At 35.7% G+C, this 21,485-nt stretch overlaps 1 protein-coding gene across 1 annotated transcript in view; it reads right to left on the reverse strand.

The window, feature by feature from the left end:
* Positions 1-21,485, reverse strand: part of RYR3 (ryanodine receptor 3) — a 194,282-nt gene that overhangs the window by 2,421 nt on the left and 170,376 nt on the right. The window contains exons 90-102 of the mRNA XM_010574283.1: positions 18,699-18,757; positions 16,198-16,365; positions 15,461-15,548; positions 12,901-13,098; positions 11,564-11,694; positions 8,513-8,555; positions 7,826-7,953; positions 7,065-7,125; positions 5,836-5,982; positions 3,756-3,890; positions 1,560-1,716; positions 336-400; positions 124-224 (exon numbers count right to left, since the gene is read on the reverse strand). Coding sequence (XP_010572585.1) covers positions 124-224; positions 336-400; positions 1,560-1,716; positions 3,756-3,890; positions 5,836-5,982; positions 7,065-7,125; positions 7,826-7,953; positions 8,513-8,555; positions 11,564-11,694; positions 12,901-13,098; positions 15,461-15,548; positions 16,198-16,365; positions 18,699-18,757 — 1,481 coding nt within the window. The remainder of the gene's footprint in view (positions 1-123; positions 225-335; positions 401-1,559; positions 1,717-3,755; positions 3,891-5,835; positions 5,983-7,064; positions 7,126-7,825; positions 7,954-8,512; positions 8,556-11,563; positions 11,695-12,900; positions 13,099-15,460; positions 15,549-16,197; positions 16,366-18,698; positions 18,758-21,485) is intronic.

Here is a 21,485-nt window from a genome sequence, read left to right on the forward strand (position 1 = left end):
GGAATGGAGATATTCCTCAGTTCTACAGAATTCTGTCTTAGGATTGTCAGCAATGTGTGCACCTAAATTACTCTCGAGCTGAAAGGTTTCTCTGTCGTAATTCCAGTAGTAAAATATACTTACAGATAGTTTGCCAAGTTGTGTTCTTGCAAAGTATGCGTTTCAAAGCCATGTGGGGTTGTGTCAAAATAGTCATTGCCAATTCCACAAATAAAACATTTGGTCTGGAAACACAAGTTGTGGTTACAAATGAATTTTAACTCAAAGACACTATTTTAAATGGTAGCAATCTAGATGAATAAGAGTAATGACAAATGTAGTGTGCTTACTCATACCTCCATATCTTCTCTTACTTGTTCTTGCTGGTCTCTTAATTCACCAAAAGCATCAATAATCAGACCTATTTCAAATGGAAAAGTAGCAACACTTTAGTACTTAGCGATATTCATATTTCAAGTAATGTCTATCAGAGATCCTCCACTGTCTTTGGAGTTTAGCGTACTTATGTCTAGGTTAACAATTCAAGTTACAATCTATCAATTTCCAGACATCTAACATTTGTTTACACTTTTTGTAAACAACATTTGTTACATAGCAGTAAGGATTTCTCTTACATAGAAGTACAATCTTGAGAGTGGAAAGGCTTTCCTGTACTTAATTTTGGTCAGTATAAGCTTCCATAATCTCATCTCTCTTGTTCCGGTGAAAGAATTTAATTTTCCTTCTCCTTCTCATGGAACTCATGCATCCCAACTTTCGTTCAACAAAGATGACTCTGCTCCCACAGGCCTACAGGCCAGTGTGGGATGTTGCTTCACATTTGAAGCATTATTCCTCCACTTCCAACATATTAGGAATAGAGTTGAATCATTTTGGGGACTGTGACATTCATAACTTTTTCTCGGTATAGATGTATTACATTTTTTTCTTTGCCACCAGATTGCCATAAAACAATGTTTAACAAACAATGTGTTTTTTCCTAACAGCCTTAGGTCAATTTATACAGTGAGTGTTGAATACTGACAGTCATTGAAGAGAGGTCTCATTCTCTGTAAACCACAACTGCACACCAATTAAAACTGCAAACCATCCTCTAAAGAAAGGGGGAAATGGGTCTGTGGCCATGGTGACTTTCTCCATGCCATTTCCCCTTTCCAAGGGGAAAGTCTCCATTCCCCAGCCAGCTCTGGTAGTTCCAAAGTAACGGTGTGAAGAGTGTCTACAGCAAGGCTCTCCAAGTTTAAATGGTTATTATAGGAAGAACAGTGATCCTGCACAAGCTGTTTCATTGCTGGGTAGTTGTCAATGTGTTCATAAACACCGTAACCCAGATAAGTTATGTTTCTTGTGCTTTGTCTTTGTGTAGTACTTGGGGCAATGCATTATTTATGAATTAAGTATAAGATTATTACTTTCAGAATTAATGATTTTATCAGCTCAGAAATAAGTCTTTATAGCAATACTGCTAAATTTACCTCAAACACAAATACAATTTAAATACATTGCAGAACTTAAGTAAACTAAATTCTGACAGTCTCTACTATGGTAAGTGACAGTACCTTGAATAATGGCCAGTAGGATAACAATGACAAAGAAGAAAAACGTGATGTCAAAGACAATTCGATACATTTCGTAAGGGTCTCCAGCAGGATCCTCAATTTCATCTCCAATGCCACCACCAGCTCTTACCCCCACATACATGTGGAACAGGTAACACTGAAAAAGAGAAGAAAATTACAGACACATTTACCATGAATGATTCTGTTTGGGTTTTTTTTCTCTTTTTAAAATGATTCGACTTTGCTAATTCTCTTCACAAGTTATATTAACAGAGAACACATAATATCGTCCCTCATGTATCACACACACTGCACCAAAAATCTGCTGTTTCTTAACCCATGTGATTACATCTTCAAGTACACTTACTAAGAGGGGGAGTCAGCATCAGCTCTTACCCTGTCCTCACTCCCTTGGTCTTACTTACAGACGAAGACCATTTGGGGGGCATTTTTCTTGTATTTGTTACTGTATTCAACTATATTCTACCCCTTATATTAATTCCTAAGGTTCTAGCTTGCTCTGAGTAAGCAGAGGACATCTTTTAAAGTCTTGTAATGGAGTTTAGAAATGTTGGCAAATATTGCCATAAAATAAAGAGTGACATATTCACAACACGTAGGTCTATCTGTGTTTAGGTGGTTTCTGGATAATTTTATTTTGCAATACTAGATGTCTGGTTTAGTATATTGTGAATTATTTATGATCTGGGAAACATAGCCTCTGTTCAGTTCACATGGAAGAAATCACTTTACAAAACTGTTGCTCTGTGTCATATTTTTTGAATGTGTAAGTCTTCATGGATTTAAAAGTCTGGCTATATAAGTAAGTATATTAGAATGGAATCTTCTGCTGGAGTGATATACTACTGATGTTCCTGTATGAATCAGTTACAGAATCTTGTAAACCACCTTCAGTCACACAATGTCAGTTAAAAACAATGGGAATGTCTAAGCCCAGCCAGTGTTCTGAAGTCACATTAGACAGCAATGATGGTGTTAAATAATCAGCGTAAAACCTGACAAATCTGGTCTTTCATAAGCAGACACTAAACAGAACTATACATCTGTTTCTATAATGCAACTTTACTGTTGACCTAAGATGCTGGTACTAGTTTAATCATACTTAAAAATGTAACTTGGAATTGTTTTACCTCACTTGGTAGAGTGGTTTAAAATGTAATAGTTTCATTATTCCAATTACTCCTACATCTATTTTATGACCAGACAATTGTATCCAGCTCACAGAGGGGCCAACTAAATTATTACTGCTTGGGCAGTTTTCATAATTTCTATCATTTGCATATCTGACTTGCACTGAGTGTTTGAAAGTTAAAGAATAGGAAAGATCATTTTGTGAAGACTTTGACACACCTCTGTTCTGAGGTATTTTATTCTATCTTTGGTGTGTAAGACAGGACAAAGAGTGACTTTTCCATGGAAGAAATGAGCTGGCCACAAAATCAGAATGTTACATTTTCAATACCTGAATTTGTGCTGTTTTCTGTATACAGTAAGAAAATCAAATCCTCTTCATACCATAATACATATCTGTAGCGTATCTTTTAATATGACATAAACAATGTTCTGCGGCAACAGGTGGAAATCAGAAGGGAAATTAGTAGCATTAGATTATCACCCATAATAAGTTTTAATTGCCCCCTTCTCTACTCACCCTTGACTTCTTACTTCATAACTAAATTACTAATTGTAAGCAGTTTGGAGCAGGCTTTTATAACTAGTGCTAATAACACCATATACTTCATATAACCTAAATAAGGATAGGAAGAGCTTTCACAGTTGCAAAAATTGGGAACAAATTGGGTTTATTTGTGCTGCGGCTACACAGCTTCTTTTTGCAGGGCTGACCAGCTTGTCATGAAATGTCTTCCATATACTTCAATGGTTTGCCATCTTCACATGTAAAAGAGTTGCAGCAAATCATATACCACAGTATTTAGGAGAAAAATCCAGAATATCTTCCTATACTGGTGAGTATCATCTATCTACTGTTCAGTTTAGACCACTGGAGAATGCAGAGGGAATTTCAATGCCATTCACATTTTCAAATGCCATGTAGCAAGGAGACCCATGGATTTAACAACAAAAACACCCCTCCTTGCTTATCATCTTATCTTAAGCATCCATCTGAAAATTCAGGATGAAATTTTTGAAGCATGCTAGTGATGTTTTAGTTACCGTCATCATGTCATCACATTTCATGTCTGGTTCATCTTCATCTTCACTTTTGTTGTAGAATTTGCGGAAGAAGTTGAACGCCACAACAGTGTAAAGATAGACTACTACAGCGAGGAGTCCTACAGTAAGCACAAGCTGTGTATGGAGACATGAAATGAAAGTAGATTTCAATTTCATTGTCAGAAGAGAGATGCTAGCTCAGTGTATTGCCTTAAGTAATGAAAATGTATCATATTGTACCTTTCCGAATAAGGAAACTAAAGATAGCAGTTATGATAGCTTTAAGGTCTCCCTATTGCTTGGATCAGCGTAAAGGTGTTCCTTTACCATGCTCTCATGGGAAAATCAAGGGGAAAAATGCTATCAAGAGACTGAAGTTGTTTCCACCTTTCTGAGCTGTATGCATACAAACTATGTATCACTGAAGCAATGTTTCTACTATTCAATTTAAAAGTTAAATTCTAGTAACTTGAAAAACTGGATATACAGTGAAAATTAAATGATAAAAAATAAACCCCTTTAGTTAATTTGAGAAATAATTTCAACTGGGACTTATTATGACTTACCATAGTCTATTTTCTGTTCCAAAGCTGGTTAGCAAAGCCATCAATAAAGTGGATAGAAAATTTTTTAGAAAACTAAAGAGTAATTAATTTCCAGGTCCTGCTTTTAAGCAAATAAAATCCTTAGGTGAAAAAGTTCAGCAGTTAATGAGACTAGATTATATTGTTTCTTGGAGTTGGCATTAGAAGATGCAGCTCTGGAGCGGAGTTACTGAAGGCTACATATTTTAACAAGTGCAACAATTGGTATTACTCTTAAAAGAAATCTAAGAGATTGAATGACCTGATTGTCAGTTTATCACCTTCTGCAGATCTGTAAGTGTGCTCCCAAAGTGAACCCTTCAATTGAAAAATCTGCAGCTTTCTTTCAGTGTTCATGTCTACTAGCAAGAAAAGCAACAGGATTAGAAAAACTAATCTTCGCTTGTAAAGAATGTATACTGAAAGCTGTGGTCTTGAAACAGTTTTGTCAATTATGCTCAGTTTTGAGTATTACATTTAGAAAAATCTCATAAAGAAAATATATCAACCATTACATTAAAAGAAGTATGACTTTGGTGATCCTGGAAGAAAATGAAGGGGGTAAAACCAGAGATTTCATTTCTTTGTGCGATAATACTGAAAACATTCTCATATGTATTATTATAGAAACTTCCTTTCCTGATAAGGGAAGAAACTTCCATTGGTCGATTTCTGCTGAAAGGAAGGATTAAGCAAACACAAAGGATATATCACGGTTAAGCTAAGGGGATATTCTTAAGCCTTTTCCAAAACATTATGTGGTTTAAAATGTTTTGACAAGTCTAACAGGGCGTAAGAGTGGGCTTAGAATATGTGTTACTGTATTTGAGAAGGAATGGAATATGTATGTTTGAAATGAAATTTTTGGGAAGTTCTGTTGGATTTCTTCAATGTAAGTTAAAAAGCGTGTTAGTGAAAAAGGTTTTTTTTGTTGGTGTGCTAGCTAGGAACATAAAGCCTTTAGAGGTCAGAGAACGATTCTCTGCATAAGTTTCAACAATTAGTTTTGGAAGTAGGTTTTATTAATCCGATTTTTGCATGACAAAGTAACATATAAATATATTTGACTCTGCAGAATGCCCACACCTGTAGGTATATTCTTACTAGCTAAGTATTGAAATCTCAGTGCTCAGATCATTATTAGTTCTGTAGCTAAGGAGAGACTGAATTCTTATTAGTTATCACCAATCAGTTTCATCACTGAGCATAGACAAGGAGCTGGTTAGGTCATAATTCATAATTTTACATTTTTCTAAAATGATGCATTTTTCTATTGTGTACAAAACTTCTTTAGCTATCAGTGCTTTGTGGGTATAGATTATTATAATTTCATAGGATTTTACATGTATTTAATGTGCTGCAAAAGACCCAATCTACTCTTTAATCCAATCATGTTCAAAATGGATTGCATTCCAGTATTTCCTAGGTACCACAAGACTTTTTCTAGTACTGTAAAAAAACACATACATTTTCAAACCTTTGCATGTAGCACTAACCTGTTTGCCATTGTGAGTGACTGAAGACAAAATGGTTCGCAGTGTCTTGAAACCCATAGCAATATCCAGCAGGTGAGCAGCAAAGAAGAAGTTGTTGTAGTGCCCAAGGATAGACATAGTTGTGTACCAAGCTAAGTACAAAAATGACTGCAGAGAAAAGTGAAAAGTGGCAGAATGTTAGCAGGTGCTCATGTGCATTATTGGATCCAGAATATACCTTTCTTTTAGTTGCTCAAGTTATGAAATAAAGTAATACTATCATGATGTGATTTGACTCACAGTCTGAATGCAATACCTCTATTTTACATGTTCAAAAAGACTCTTATTCTGTCTCTTATGATCTCCACTGTTCATTTAAGGAGTGTTTATTGCTTAGTTACGCTAATGTGACCTCTATCCTTACATATTTAAATGCAGTCTTCAGCATATATGTTATTAACATCAAAATCCCCTACCTTAAAACTGTTTTGGTTGGGGACCATGTTACACAGTACTTTAAATTTTAACACTGATTCTGGAGGAGACAAAATGCATTCTATTACTCTTGAGACACTTTACTCTCTTTATGTCTCAGTCCAGGTCAGCCAGGACACCCAGAAAACCTAAGGTGCATAACACAGCTTATTCTTTTAACAAGCAGTGAACCTGAAGCCACTTTGACGTAAAAGCTCTTACTGAAGAACAATGGCTCAGTGTGCTTTTAGCACACAATGAATTTATAGATCTTCAGCTGATTCCCCTTGGCCTTCTTGTTTATTTGGGAATGCTCGAGAGAATGCAAAAAGAGGATTCACAAAAAAAGGACTTTTAACATAAGCGTGGTCCTGTCAAAGGAGAAGGTATGAAGGAAAAGAATTAACCAACCACGTCAAACAGATGATTTAAGAATAAAAAAGGGTAACTTTCTGTAGACTGTGCTTGATTTTAGAAAAGACACCTTTGGTTGCTAGATTGATTTCTACAAAATTAAATGAATGTACCATTAACTTCCAAAATGCTGACATTTCGTTAATGGGGAGGAGGTGCATATTGCCCTTTAGAATCAAAAAGAAAATTCTAACAAATTAAAGCAATTTGCTACAACACAAGACAGAAAAAAACTATTTAAAAATGGCTCTGTAATGCAATATTATTTGTGTATGTTTGTTTAAAATAAAAGCAGATGGTGGAAGACATACAATCATGTTTAGAGTAAATCAAAGCATATTCTTCTAGGCTAACATACTCACATTATCAGTGAAAACAACTCCAAGCTTCCAAACGTGGTACTTTGTATCAATGGAGCTTAACCTAGGAAATACAAAATTTTTGAAATGCATCAATGTCAAAATTAAGTATTGAATTCTTTGGAACCCGAATTGCTTGAATTCAAGAGATAAGTGTTCTGTCTAGTGTAAAATGTTGCCAAAATTACCAAGAGAAAAGGGAATGCCTTCTGCAAAATTCTAAATATTTTACTAGCCGTTAGATCACATGTGAATGGAAATCCTTCTTCTTTTGTGCCTTAAGTATCAAGGAAACCAAACTCTTGTAGTAGCCTAAATCATTTGGGACTTGGCTACTTTAAAACTCTCATCTTCACTGATGGATTAAGTCAGGAAAACATCTCTGAATTTTTTCTAGGTACCTGGCATCTAGGTATTTGTTATCAATACTTTTTCTGTCCTTTGGTTTATAAACTAACTCTGTTGTAACACCTAAAGAACTTTTTAAATGCTGCATTGATTATTGTTTAAAATAAAAGAGTGCCCAACTATTTCAGTCAGCATCAACTCGTTGACTTTTTTCTTACTTTCATAACACAAGTATACGTATGTTTTAGAATGAGCAAAAAGCTTTTTTATTCTACTTCCACACTAGGAAGACTTCTGCATTCGAATTTTCCATGCCGAGGAAAACATCACTACAGTTTCAATATCAAGTCCCTTTTTATCTTTGACAGTGAAGTTATGCCAATAGATAACTTGTCTGCGAAGTTCAACAGTCATACCATGATACAAGAGATGCCTCTTCTGGTTCGCTCTCTTCCACTGGACTAAAATCAAGAGCACTTTTGTCCAAACCCAAAAGTTCTGCTATGCGCTCTGCTCCATATAAATCTCCGTACTTGTTAATAACCTAAAAATGGAGGAAGAGAAGCTTTTGCTTAAAGAAGGACCTCAGTGACATTCACCCTACTTTAAGCCAGTAGTTGCCAGACTTTAAAAAAAAAAAAAGTCTTTCACAATTAACACTACTAGAACAGTCAGAACTCCCAGGAAGCCAGGGGAGCATAAAAAAGAAAAATAGAAGCATTAAAGGCTATTATCTGAAAGCTTATGTATAATTTGCCATCACTTAAGCTGGCATGTTTTTCTTTTTTTAGGGGGATGAGGGGGCTTTGTATCCTAAAGATGACAGTGACTGTAAATTAGACTGCATGGCAGATTGACAGCACAGTTATTTCAAATGCCTGAGTCTAGGAAGGAAACCACAGCCTTCTGTCTTCCTCCTTCCCTCCCACCTACACTGCAGCTGCCTGTTCAGAGACATTTACCAGAATGACTTCCACAAAACAAATTTCAGTTCTCCATTATTTGTGTATTTATGTGTACAGAAGTATATTATACAGATATCTGAATGAACTGAATAGAAGATTATTACTATGACTAACATAATAGAAATATAAAAAGCCTACCTTCCGTTTTACAAATTTGTCCCAGTAATTGTTAGGAAAGGACCTACATAGATAAGGCAAAGATATTTCAAGTTATTTAATTTCTTAGGGGAAAGAAAAAAACAACCAAAAAAAAAGAAAATACCATGCTCCTGATCATTGCTGATTTTGGTACAATTTCATTTATTTAAACACTGCACTTTGAATTACAAAAACCAATTTCTTTTCACGTGGACAACAACTGTTACTAATCGTCATCCACTGCAATATCATCTTTCCCCCCTGCACCCTTTTTCTTTTTCACAAATCCACAAATATGATTGGCTACAAAAGGACAGCAGGCTAAATACTATCACCCAATGAGCCCAACAACTCAATAGTAGCAGGGTAGTCACCGTAATACCATTCATCTCCTAAACAAATACTTTATTGCTCCTAGCCATAAAATCAATACAGACAATGATTTTCAGAGGAAAATAATAGTAGCATAAATTTTTAAGTTCACTGGATTACATGTCAAATAGAGGCTGAACACTTGGGAACCAGCAGACAGTTTGCCAACATAAAATTAAAAAATATTTTAAAAACCCCAGAAAATTGCAAAGATCATTTGGCAAAAATGGAGGTTAGTGGTAATCTTGTTCTCAGGTGTATCATATTGTTGTTACTGGATCTGACATCCCAGAACAAGACAAGGTAAAAAACATTATTCTAAAGCTGCAAGACAGTTCAGCTAAAGAGCATTTTGCATCATCTGCCTCTGAGCAGCCATGCCTACACCTGTAATTAAAAGAAAAGCTATTGTGTATACAAAAGAGAAAGAAATGAAGCAGTAAATCTTAAATATTGAAGAGGCATCAGGGTATCGTTTATTGAAAATTCCCTGCTTTTTTTGAGAGTAGTGAGCAACCATGATGCTTTGATAAGCAACCAGTTTTATCCACAGGAGGTCTTGCAACAGACACTAGGAAATACATCAGCTTTGACCTGCAAGAAAAAAAGATAGTGTTCTCTCTTATCAGTGACATTTCCCTGGTCCTCAACTTGATAATAAAAAATACTGTTCTTGAACTGTCTTATGAATAGCAGTGCCCAAGAATTCCTCATTCTGACGATCTTTACTGTATATTATGTCAATTTTGAAGAATGCCAATTAGCAGGAAACACTACAAAATTTAGGGTTTTTCTCTCCCCATTTCCTAGATGTAACGCTGAGTTGAGCAAATATGCAGGAAGGGAAAAAAGAAAGATAACTGCTTAAACTGAATGACAGTATTGGTAAAATAAATCAAGTGTTAACATCAGAAGAATGAGATTCCAGAGCACTGTTCTGCTGGGATGTGAGGCAAATTTCCCAACTACTACCAAGTGCTCGATTTTTTATTTTTCTGAATTGAAGTTCTGAATGAAATTACTCCAGATACAGGCAAATGGTTCCAGTGACTCAGATGGTATATTCTGGTCCAGTGCTCTATATTCTTTCCTTGATTTCTCTGACTTTTAAGCAAAGCATGTCTCTAACATAGCCAGCTTATGTCTATCTCTTTTACCATAAACATCTAACAGTGCTGCATTTATCAGGGTACCTCTTTTGCCTTTTTAATTACTTTTTTTTCACTTATAGAAAGTACACTTCAGTATATACACAGCACTGGGTACCCTCCAGCAGTGGTTATCACGATGGTACAATACCTGCACTAAACCTCGAGGGCCAGTTCACACCAGAGGGAAGGATTAGTCTGCTTAAATTAGCTTTAATCTTTTATTCAGTAGATAGTGCATCATGCTGAGAATAGACTGTACAGCATGTCGTTTGGGATAAGCTGACAATATATCTTATTAATTCATGTTTGGTTTTGCTGAGGATAAACTTACTGGATGTCTAGATAGCTTGCTATCAATAGTTAAAGAAACGGGTTGGAAATTAAGTAAGCTCTCCAGTTTCCCAATTACCTTCTATTTTAACTTTAATAATATGTGCTGCTCTGTATTTCTAACTGAAATGAAGGAAAATTCTTAAAATTCGGGTGTAGAAAAACAAAGCAAGAATTTCCAATGTTTTAGACATTCTAATTCTAATGAAAGTACTAAGGGCACTGTTTATAATGTACAAAAATTGAGTATAACTGATAAGATTGATATTTTGGCTATTTTGCAGCATATTGTCACTCTGATGCATTTAGTGGATTATTTTTGCTGGCTTGTTTTTATCAAATACTTACTTATGCCTACACAAACTAGCCACAACTACTCTGTGACTTGTAAATAACTTTGCTCTTTTCCAGGTTTCTGTTACTGTCCTTAAATTATGATACTATTAGGGAAAGACAGGAACCTAAGCCTAGGTATACTAGTACCAAAACGTGATTCTAGTTGTTTTGAAAGAGTAAATTCTGAAAAAATAGCCTGTAGATGAGGCATTGTTTCAAGAGAAGAGAGCTGACTTGCTATATTTCTCTGTGTCACTCCTACAGACTGCTGCAGCTTACTGATATTTTTCTTTTTCCTGCCTACACTTGTATCATTCACTCACAGAACAGCAGGCGAGTCTCCTAGAATCAGTATGTGACTACTACAGTATTTGCTAATGCATACAACCTGACAGTGATTCCTGTCAGACCTACTCAAATTCTAGGATTGCTATTTTACACTAGATTTACTTCTCTTGTCATATACAAATTTTGTTAGCAAGAAGTGGGGAAAAAAAAGGCAGGAGAATACTGCTATACAATATGAATGTGAAATTGAGTCACTGAAAAGGATGGAAGTTATCTTTTTAAAACTTTCTCAATAGTGACTAATATGTGAAATGTCTTGGGAGAAAGCTTGTAAGGCAAGATGCACAATCCTTGCAAACCGTAGAAAAATGAAAAGGAGGTGGAATACACGTTATGATAGTATTTAATAAATAAACAGATAATACAGGATTTCACATTAGAATCTACTACTGTAGCATCCAATATATGGTAAAAAATGCTAGGTGGCAGATGGACAGGGAAGGTTCCAGATGAATGGCTTAATGAGCTATAATACTTATAAACAGTTTACATATAACTATTTAATTTTACATACGGAGTATTTATAACCAGGCGATCCCATTGTCCTTTAATATCATCTTCAGATGGCTGTTCAGTTATGTACAGCCCATCAAATTCCAGCTTTCTAGCTACCTCCTTTTCTCTCTTGAATACAACCAGAGGGACCTACGAAAATGACAGAGGACATCTTTGTCATGGTTTATATATTTTTAGAAACTGTCGTGGTTTAACCCCAGCCAGCAACTAAGCACCACGCAGCCACTCACTCACTCTCCACCCCCAGTGGGATGGGGGAGAAAATTGGGAAGAGAAGTAAAACTCGCGGGTTGAGATAAGAATGGTGTAATAAAACAAAAAAGAAGAAACTACAAAAGATAATGATAACACTAATAAAATGACAACAGTAATGATAAAAGGATTGGAATGTACAAATGATGTGCAGTGCAATTGCTCACCACCCGCCGATCGACACCCAGCTAGTCCCCAAACGGCAATTCCCCTTGCCCCCACTCCCCCCAGTTCCTATACTGGATGGGACATCCCATGGTATGGAATACCCCGTTGGCCACTTTGTGTCAGCTGCCCTGGCTGTGTCCTGTGCCAACTTCTTGTGCCCTCCAGCTTTCTTGCTGGCTGGGCATCAGAAGCTGAAAAATCCTTGACTTTAGACTAAACACTACTGAGCAACAACTGAAAACATCAGTGTTATCAACATTCTTCACACACTGAACTCAAAACATAGCACTGTACCAGCTACTAGGAAGACAATTAACTCTATCCCAGCTGAAACCAGGACAGAAACCATGCTATCTACCTACAGTACGAAGTACTCTTTATAATACTATATAAGACCAAACATCACACTAGCACATCCCACAAGCAGATCAATGCCTAGCCAGTCTTTGAGCAATGGCCACCTTGGAAGTAAAGCCCCCCTTTCCCTCCAGTTTTTATTGCTGAGCATGATGTTATATGGCATGATATATGACTGTGGTCCATTCCAGGTCAGCTGTCCCAGCTGTGTCCCCTCCCAATTTCTTGCCCTCTCCCAACATACTCGCTGGGGGATGCACAGAGTGGGTAAAGCAAAGAGAAAGCCTTCCCGCTGTGCAAGCACTGTTCAGCAATAATCAAAAGGTGGGTGTGTTATCAACACTGTTTTAACCACAAATCCAAACCACTGCTATTAAGAAAGTTAACTCCGTTCTCTGCCAGACTGAGTACATGAGAAAAACATCTACATATTGAATAGTGACAATCTGTATAAAAGTAGGTACGAACAGGTATTCCAGTATTAGCTCCAAAACCCATTTTGGGCATAGCTGTTGTTCTTCAACAAATAATGTATTAGTAATAAGATTCAGGACTTGCCTTTAAACAATAGTATCCAATCACACAGACAAAGGAGATGATAGTATGAATAACTGCCAATGCCCTGAGAGCAGGTGCCATGTAACCTGTACTTTCTTCTAAAACAAAAAACACCATCCCCTCCTCCTCGTCCTCTTCATCAAAAGAGTTCCAGAGATTAGAGTCTTCCTCTACTTCATCAAGTGGCTCTTCTGTCACCTGAGAGAAATTCAAGCATATTGAAAACACACAATAAGCTTAAAAGCTTTTCCTTTACTATAATGACAAATGAAGTTTGCAAAGCCTGCTTATGGGAAGATGGTAGAGCATTAGCTTTGAACAGTAACGTCCTTCATTTTCACAGCAGAAGTCTCCACATCATCTCACGTCACTGAAAACAGAATCTAGAAAAAGCAAGTACAGGCATATGACAGCTTACAAATCTCTCCTTTAACAGTGCCATAGCAAAACCAAAACAAACAATGAAAAAGTTATGCAAAAATGTTTTCTTGGAAGAACCAAGCAATGACAGGGTTATCTAATGAGACTGAATTTAGGGTCTGTTTTGTAATCTACGTTGTCCCTGATTACTAGAGTCTAGAAGGAAACAAAGTTCTCATGTTACCAACTTGCACAATGTCCATAAATTTTCATTTCATGACTTAGTTTAGAGCTTCAAATTAATACAGTGTTTAATCAGTATTTCACACCCCAAGCCGTGAAGCTGACATACTGCCCTAAATTCTTCCAGCGACTTTAAAAACCTGCCCTTTAAAATAAAAGCCCTAAGTGCCCTTCTTTTGACAGCTTTATCTGAAAGCTGAAGTCCTGTTCAGTCATCCTGTTTGGCTCCCACTGATCCCTTCCTATCTATGACAGATCGACTTGCACTGCGACACAAACTTTTGTCCTCACTCTGGCAGAATGGGTTGTTGGCTGACTCACAAGACCCAATGAAAAGCAGAAGAGAGTGGGGACAAAAGGACTGGCATAGACAAAAGCAGACTTCTGCATGTACCTTTGAAGTCCATTTTCTCTAACCATATGGGACTGAAAGAGAGAGGCAAGAGCAGCCTTAAATAGCCCTGATGGTCTTTCTCCTGGAATGGTGCACGTACATTCTACCTAGTTTTCAAGAGCCTTTTGCGTCTTTACCTGCCCTGTCTCTGAGACTGTAACTGTGTTATTGGAGTTGGTTGTCAAGATATCTGAGATCAGGATTCAGTTGCTTCTAGACTGAATGTTCAGCCAGCTGCTTTTGTCTTCTCTGAAGGTTTTGGTTGTGAACAACAGAACTAGAAAAAGTAATACTGGAAAAAAACAGATTCATCAGCTTATTGCAACTTGCACCCTATATCTAGAAAGGGAAAATCAAAAGGGCCAGATTCCAGGATAAATGAGGACTTTTCTTACGGACTTAAATCTGTAAGGGAAAAAAAAAAAAAAAAAAAAAGGCTTTTATGGATGGGAGTTCTCTTTAGTGAATTCTACTCCTTTTCATGGATAGAAGTTGTGAAGAGTCAGGAATAAAATTAGTGAAGGCTGCTAAAGATGTTCTGCTTTGTATCATTGGGTTATACACCAGAACCTGAAATGACTCATTAGATTCAGGTAAAACCCTAAGATTAAGTTTGAAGTATGATGTATAACCTTCTTCACCAGTGATATAAAAAAAGAACTGTAGCCTACTATGAAAAGGCTTCTCTTGCTTTGTATTTCTTCTGCCTGCTCACGCCAATCAATTAAAGTCCCGATCCCAGCATAGAAATGTCTTCATCACAATAGTCCCTAACAACCATATTGGCAATGACAACAAAGAAACTGGAGTAAATAAGTATGAAAACTGAATTAAACTCTCATATGGAAACACAGAATGGGAAAAAAATATACATTTGATGTTCATCAGAGGTTACTAAATTCATGAAAAAATATGAAAAAAGAAATTAAATAAAGCAAGCACTCTCCCCAAAAAGGCCAAACCCCAGACCTGAAAGGCATGAAAAAAAATTATGAACAAATTAAGTATAACTGAAACATATGAGCTCATCTAGTTAAATTGAGACGTTAATCTGATTCTGAAATTATGTATAAACTATTTCTCAGTCAAAAAGAATGTAGTCAGTAGGTGCTTTAGAAAAAGCAGAAATACAATCATTGTGATTAATCAGGTGAACTGAAGTATCTCACTATCTTTAAAACAAATGAGAGGAAAAAAAAAGCAACAGTTTTGACATTTGAGTTTAGTCAGATTTCAAACTTCCCATGACAAGATTAACAATCCAAACAATAACAGACTTATGTGAGTAAATGAAAAAATGCCTAGAAACGCAGGCTCCGCTGTAAAAGATAAATGAAATAAATCTGTTTTCATTCAGCCTGAGTAAAAAGAAAACAGAGTAGGTTTAATATCACAAATTTTAGTTACAAAAGTTAAAATATTATTTTTACTTCATGTCAAAATGCTTTAGTTCATGTTTGAAGGGCTTGTAATAATGGCTTTATTAAACAAGCCTTGAAACCATCATTAAATATTCCTCTAGAAGTAACCAAAAAACATTTAAAGAACAATGCATAATCTTACCTTGTAAAATAGAAGAATAAAGTTGATGGCAAATGCAACAAATAGAGCAAGAAACCTTAAGTTATAAAAATTTTTTGCCAAAAGGGCGCAAAAAAAAAAAAAAAAAAAAAAAAAAAGAATTAGAGGTGGCCTGTAGCTAATATCGAGATAAGAAAAGTACGCAGCAAGGTTTCTAAAAAAATAAATACATAATTGTGTTGCCTTCATACACCAGTTATAATGAACAAGGGCATTTCTTGTCAGCCTATTCTCCCATTTCATGGTAAGTGGGATTAAAAATAATGATCTTAAAATTGCAACTGGGAAGACTGAAATAGAATATTAAGGAAAATTTTCTAGAAGGATGTCTGGAAAAGAAATGCTAGAATACTGGAATAAACTACCTGAGGTTTCAGACAGTTCATCAGTTGATGTTTTTAAGAATAAAGAAAAATCTTACAGAAAATAGAATTACAGATGCTAGAAGTTAGATTATGGAAAATAGGGAGCTCCTAACAAGGAGCTCAAGAGGTTAATCTGTCCTGTTTGACCAAGATAAGAGAAATTACTCTCACAAACAGTTTATTTGTATAAGTCTATGAAGTATATACAGAAATCACGAAAGACTGAATACAGCCAGTCATTTGAAAACTCATGCCAATGTTCCTTTTATGATGACATTTCTCCCTTCTGTATCAAACAAGTGTTCTATATTAAATAAAAAGTCAATGACTAAAAGAATTTAAGAAAAACTTACAAGCATTTTTATTTGATAAATTTCCAAAGCTTTGAAGAAGTTAGCCATCACAGCCTCTGGTTTCTCAATTTTTTGTCCATGCCTTCGCTTCTTTTTCTTCATTTTTCCCTCTTCTAGCTGCTCAGATTGTACTTCCTTTGCTATATCTTGTTTCTCACCATCTTCCATGCTAGAAGAAAGGTTATCTAAACAAAAATACCTAGCCAAACTTCTGTATTGTAAATGCATTCACTTAGAAGGAACGCTAATTTGGAAAGTTTGGCTTTGAAAGGTAGTTTTAACACTGGAAGAAAACCCAGAGTAAAAAAAAGTGACCTTAGTTTCAAATGATATGCAAGAATAGAGTTGCTGAGAGGAGATCAAAAGGGTAAAAAGTGAAAAAACAGGCAGAAATTACTGCACCGAGTGTGAAGTGGATAATGTTTACCAAAACCAGTGATGTACATATATACTCAATACAAGCAACATAAAAATTTTAAGAGTTCACGTGTACTTTCTTGAGCCTGGGGCTGAAGAAGAGAAATAAAGCTTTTAGGATTTGGTACACAGTATCATAATTCAATCACAGTATCATGAAATGAATTCATTTCAGTCAAGGCAATCACTGTAGTTACAGAGGTGAACAAGTACTAACAAGGAAGTTTGCTTCAGAGGGTTGCACCTTACAAAGTATGTAGATGACAATCATTCCTCCTGCACCACTGAACTGCCTTTATGAAAATTAAGTATCGAGACTGTATGTAGTAATATGGGAATTTAATTACTAAACTTAAAAAAAAGCTGAATTTGCTTATATGTAGAAGAATGTTGAGGCATTCAGGTGGTTGAAAGTTTTAGGCATGAGGATAAAGAAATGCAGTTTGTGGTTCACTTTATCACGCTACGACTGCAGGAGGAATCATATGATGGGCGTCAAAAACGAGTTTACCTTCTACCAAAAAAAGTCCCTGTTGCAGCCTCAGAAATGTAAGCCAATTAAACTCAAATTTTTAAGCTGAAGGCAATTTGAATATGCTGCAAAAGTACCTGAGAGAAGAATTAAGCATGGCAGAGAAGAGAAGACAACAGACAATAGGGAAAATATGTCCACTAAAATAATAGAGGTAGAAAGAAATCATGCTTATGGAAAATAAGAGGTGAAGAAGCCTAAAATAAGAAAATGAGTGGCACAGGAGATTTGGGGCAAATTTCTAGATATTTATAAATTGCTTAACACTCATCAACAGCTTCTTTGGATATCTGGTACCAAAAAAACCACATAAAAGTTTAAGTGCACTTTTTAATTACCGGAAGTGCTCTAAACAATGCAAATAATATGTTTAACATCCCTTCAGGGATTGAAAAGACAAATCATATTAAAACAATTCTGTGACAATAAAATGCAAGAAGGGGGCTTTTAAACTGAAAAAGTATGTTAGATGCAGTCTGAAAGGTAACAGATAGGAAATGAAAATATACTGAACCATCATTGATAGTGTTGATGGCATACTTTAACGAGGTAACAGAAAAAACCACCCCCCCATTTAAATGCACGTGTGTGAGCATACATACATGTATACACATTCTTGTCCATGTAAGACATACGTATATACATATATGTATATACACATATATATGCACACATAGATACACACATATAAACATATATATACAGAGGAAAAAAAAAAGGATACCTTTCAGACAAGCCATACAAAGTGTATCCAGTCCTAAAATACTGACCTCAATAGCACACTTAAAAAAATTAACTTGGGCAGGTAAGAGGAGAAAGATAAATGAGGCTGAAGTAAACATTTTAAATATGAAGCAAAATACCAAACAAATAAAAAAATGATGTATAGCTTTTGAATATGTAAGAATCTCTAGGAGATCTTTTGCATGTGTCTATAAATACTTTAAGGGCATTCATCAGGCTGCAAGCCTACAATGTGGCTGCAGGTCCAGAAAGACAGCATGCCCCTTAGAAGTAGGATGCTGCTAAAGTAAGGTAAGCATTTTAACAGTTGTTTATAAGGCAGTCATATGTAGGATGACTGGACAAAGGAATGTATCTGCTGTCAAGTTCACAACTTGAGAACAGATAAAACAGCAATAATAAAACTTGTTTGTTTAATAAAATCTTGTGTTTCAACGATCGAGTATTGTTGCGTGAAATTTATAGTGGGTACTAGGGAAAGTGTAAATAGCATAATGACAAGTTGCAGAGTTTATTTTCAAGACTGGTGCTCATTTTTAAAGGTAGTTATGAAAACTTGAAAAAAGACGATGGCCACAGATTTATATATGCAGAATTGTCAAGGGCCACAAAAATCAGATTACCATTTTGTTGCCCACTGAGATGGTCTGCCACCTCTTAGGGACTGTGCTGCTTTTCAAAATACTGATGAGACAAACTGTACATAAAGTGCTTTGAATACTGAGCATTGCTTGGATTCTTTCGGTCCTTATTATCCAGTATTAGGAATTAGCAAGGAATTAAACAGGAATTGTGCAAAAATAACTTACTCAGCCTTCTCAGCTTCTGCTTTTCTTTCCGCTTCAGCTTCTTTTGCAATTTCAGATATCTGCAAAAAGTATTTTAACCATCAAAATGGATCCATTCAAATAAAATTTTGGTAACTTTAGTTACTGGTTTTTTAAGAAACAAATACAATAGCTACCACGCTATATTTTTTATACCACTTTGCACTTTTGAAGTGTTAGATTTTTAAAAAAAGGCAGCTCAGACTAGATTTCAACAGTGAAAACTGCAGAAATTCTTCTGATAGCCTTTTTCAGTATAGTGTTATCAATACTGTAACTAGCCCAGTTGACTGAACAACTTAAAGTAATTACACATGGTTATCAGACAGATTATGTGACCAGTTGAGGATGAAGGTAACTACATCCAGATCATACCCTAACATGAGTCATATTCAAAGCCAAACTTTCCAAACTAGAATAATACCCTAATAAAAGTCACTCAGAAGGACTCAGTGCAGTTACTGATTATGTGGAAAATGAGCATCAGCTTGCCTCATTCCAAATATGAAATGAGGAATAATATATCAAGACAGCATAAAAAAACTGCAAAAGATCTGTGTAATTATCAGATATTACAACCCCCAATTTCTTTGTCGAGATCAACTGATGCAATTGAAAACACACAAATATTTAAACAACTTTCACTTACGCAATATTTTCTTCAAATTATTTATCTTAGGTGGGTTGATGGTTCATTAAACCTTTACTGGCACACCTCACAACCATCTAAGTAGGTGTTTACAACATTCCCTTGAGATAAGGAAAAACCAATATACAATTTTACATATAGCTAACTGCAGCAAAGAAGCTGGGGCCTGGATTTCAAACGCCTTTAGGCTCAGTGTTGCAAGACCAAAGTAAACTCATTTCAAATGCTGTTTGAATATCTAAGCTTCACTGGAAATCAGAGAGATGCAGGCTCTGAAGTCTTTGATTCACAAAGGAATCTAAAGTGCCTAAATTTGTGACCATTCATTTTTGCAAAAACCTATCTTAACTCTTTAGCCTCTCCTGTATTCTCTCAAAGTGCTTAGACACCAATCATCTATCAGTGTGTTGTCCTGCATTTCTGGTTAATACATAAATACAGTTATCTAAACATTTCCCCCACTACTCACCTGGATGCCTCTCTCTTGCACATAAGTAGTGAAAGAATTTATGAAAGAATCTACTAAATTGGATCTTGCCTTGCTTATCTCGCCTCTTATCTGGGGAACCTCATCTAGTACACGTGATGGAAGCATGTGCAACTCTTCCACAAAGACTTTCCCCTAGGATCTCCAGCTGGTGGAGGGTAATTCAGAGATCATTTGATGATCCCTAGTTCTTCTAAGGGGTAGGGTAGGGAAAGAATGAATAAATCTCTATCCATCCTCTCCATCCCTCCATCATATGCTCTCTCAGTTGTCTCTTTTCCAGGCTGAAAAGCCTTAACCTACTTAATTCCATACACAAGAGTTGTTCCATATCAAGTTTTGATAACTTTTTGACCTTCACTGAACCTTTTTGAGTTTTATCACATTCTTTTTGAAATGGGGGAACCTGGTCTTCAAGACATGAGATATACTTTGGGTTCATGGAGCATAGTAATATTCTGGGTTTTTCCTCTCTCCATTGCTTTCTCAACAATTCAAAATTTCAGTTTGCTTTTTTGATCTGTGTTGACTGACATTTTCATTGAACTGATACTTCTGTACAGCTCTATTATATTCCCAAGATTTCATACCCAAGCAGTAACAATGAGCTCAAAACCCAACATTTTACATGTAAAATTATAACTTTTCCTCCCATATACATCACTTCACTGATTTTCATCTGCTATTTTAAGGAAACTTTGCAGTTAGCTCTTGATTTTACTGCTATGAGTAACTTAGATTTACCAGCAAACTGTTAGCTCACTACTCATTTCTCTTCCGATTTGTGAACCCACATGGCTCTCAGCACAGATTCCTGTGGAACTTCACACTAAGTCCTAAGAATCTTCATCATATAGAATTCCATAGGTTATTTTGCAGTTTCTCTGGCTATGGTAATGTTACTGACCTTATCACTACACAATTGCTTTCTAGTATATAGCAGTGAATTTCTGTTTCTATCAATTTGTCTAAGTTTTATTACTGTAAATGCTTAAGAAAGACATAGTGACTTCCTGAAGGGAATTTTGGTTCTTACATTGCTGTTTCTTCTTTGAACTCTACTTAATAGTTATATCCTGTGCTCTAACTGGATTACTTGAGCCATTTATACACGTAATGTGAATAGCAATTTCTGTAATACAGAATTAGTGCAAACATTACCATGGTAAGTTTCACTTGATAATGTATTAAGGGTAAAAACTGGATAAATTGCATAGCTGACTTCACATTAGTGATTCAAAGTATCTGCATAAATTACTGAGCATTTTTATCAATAGTTACAAACAAATCTGAGAGAAATGTATAAATCAAAGTCAAGCAAAGAAAATTCTACAGTGTTTACTCAGACCTGCTAAGATCCTTAAGGATCTTTTAACTTAAGTTAAAATAGTATTTTTAAATACCAAGCACATTACATTTATGCTAAATAAGACAGGATTTTAAAAGACTGTCATTTTTAAGTATACACATAAATAACAAAAAATAACTGGAAAAATATAGTTCAATCTAGGCAATAAAATATTGGAGAAAAGCATACAAATGAAAAGGAAATAATTAACTTGGAGGTTTACAATGGAGGTTTATCTTGAAAATATCTGGAAAGCATACCACAAACATGTGGATTAATGGTGAG

This window comes from Haliaeetus leucocephalus, unplaced genomic scaffold (assembly GCF_000737465.1).
Source record: "Haliaeetus leucocephalus isolate CR32 unplaced genomic scaffold, Haliaeetus_leucocephalus-4.0 Scaffold417, whole genome shotgun sequence".
In the NCBI taxonomy this organism is placed as follows: Eukaryota; Metazoa; Chordata; class Aves; order Accipitriformes; family Accipitridae; genus Haliaeetus; species Haliaeetus leucocephalus.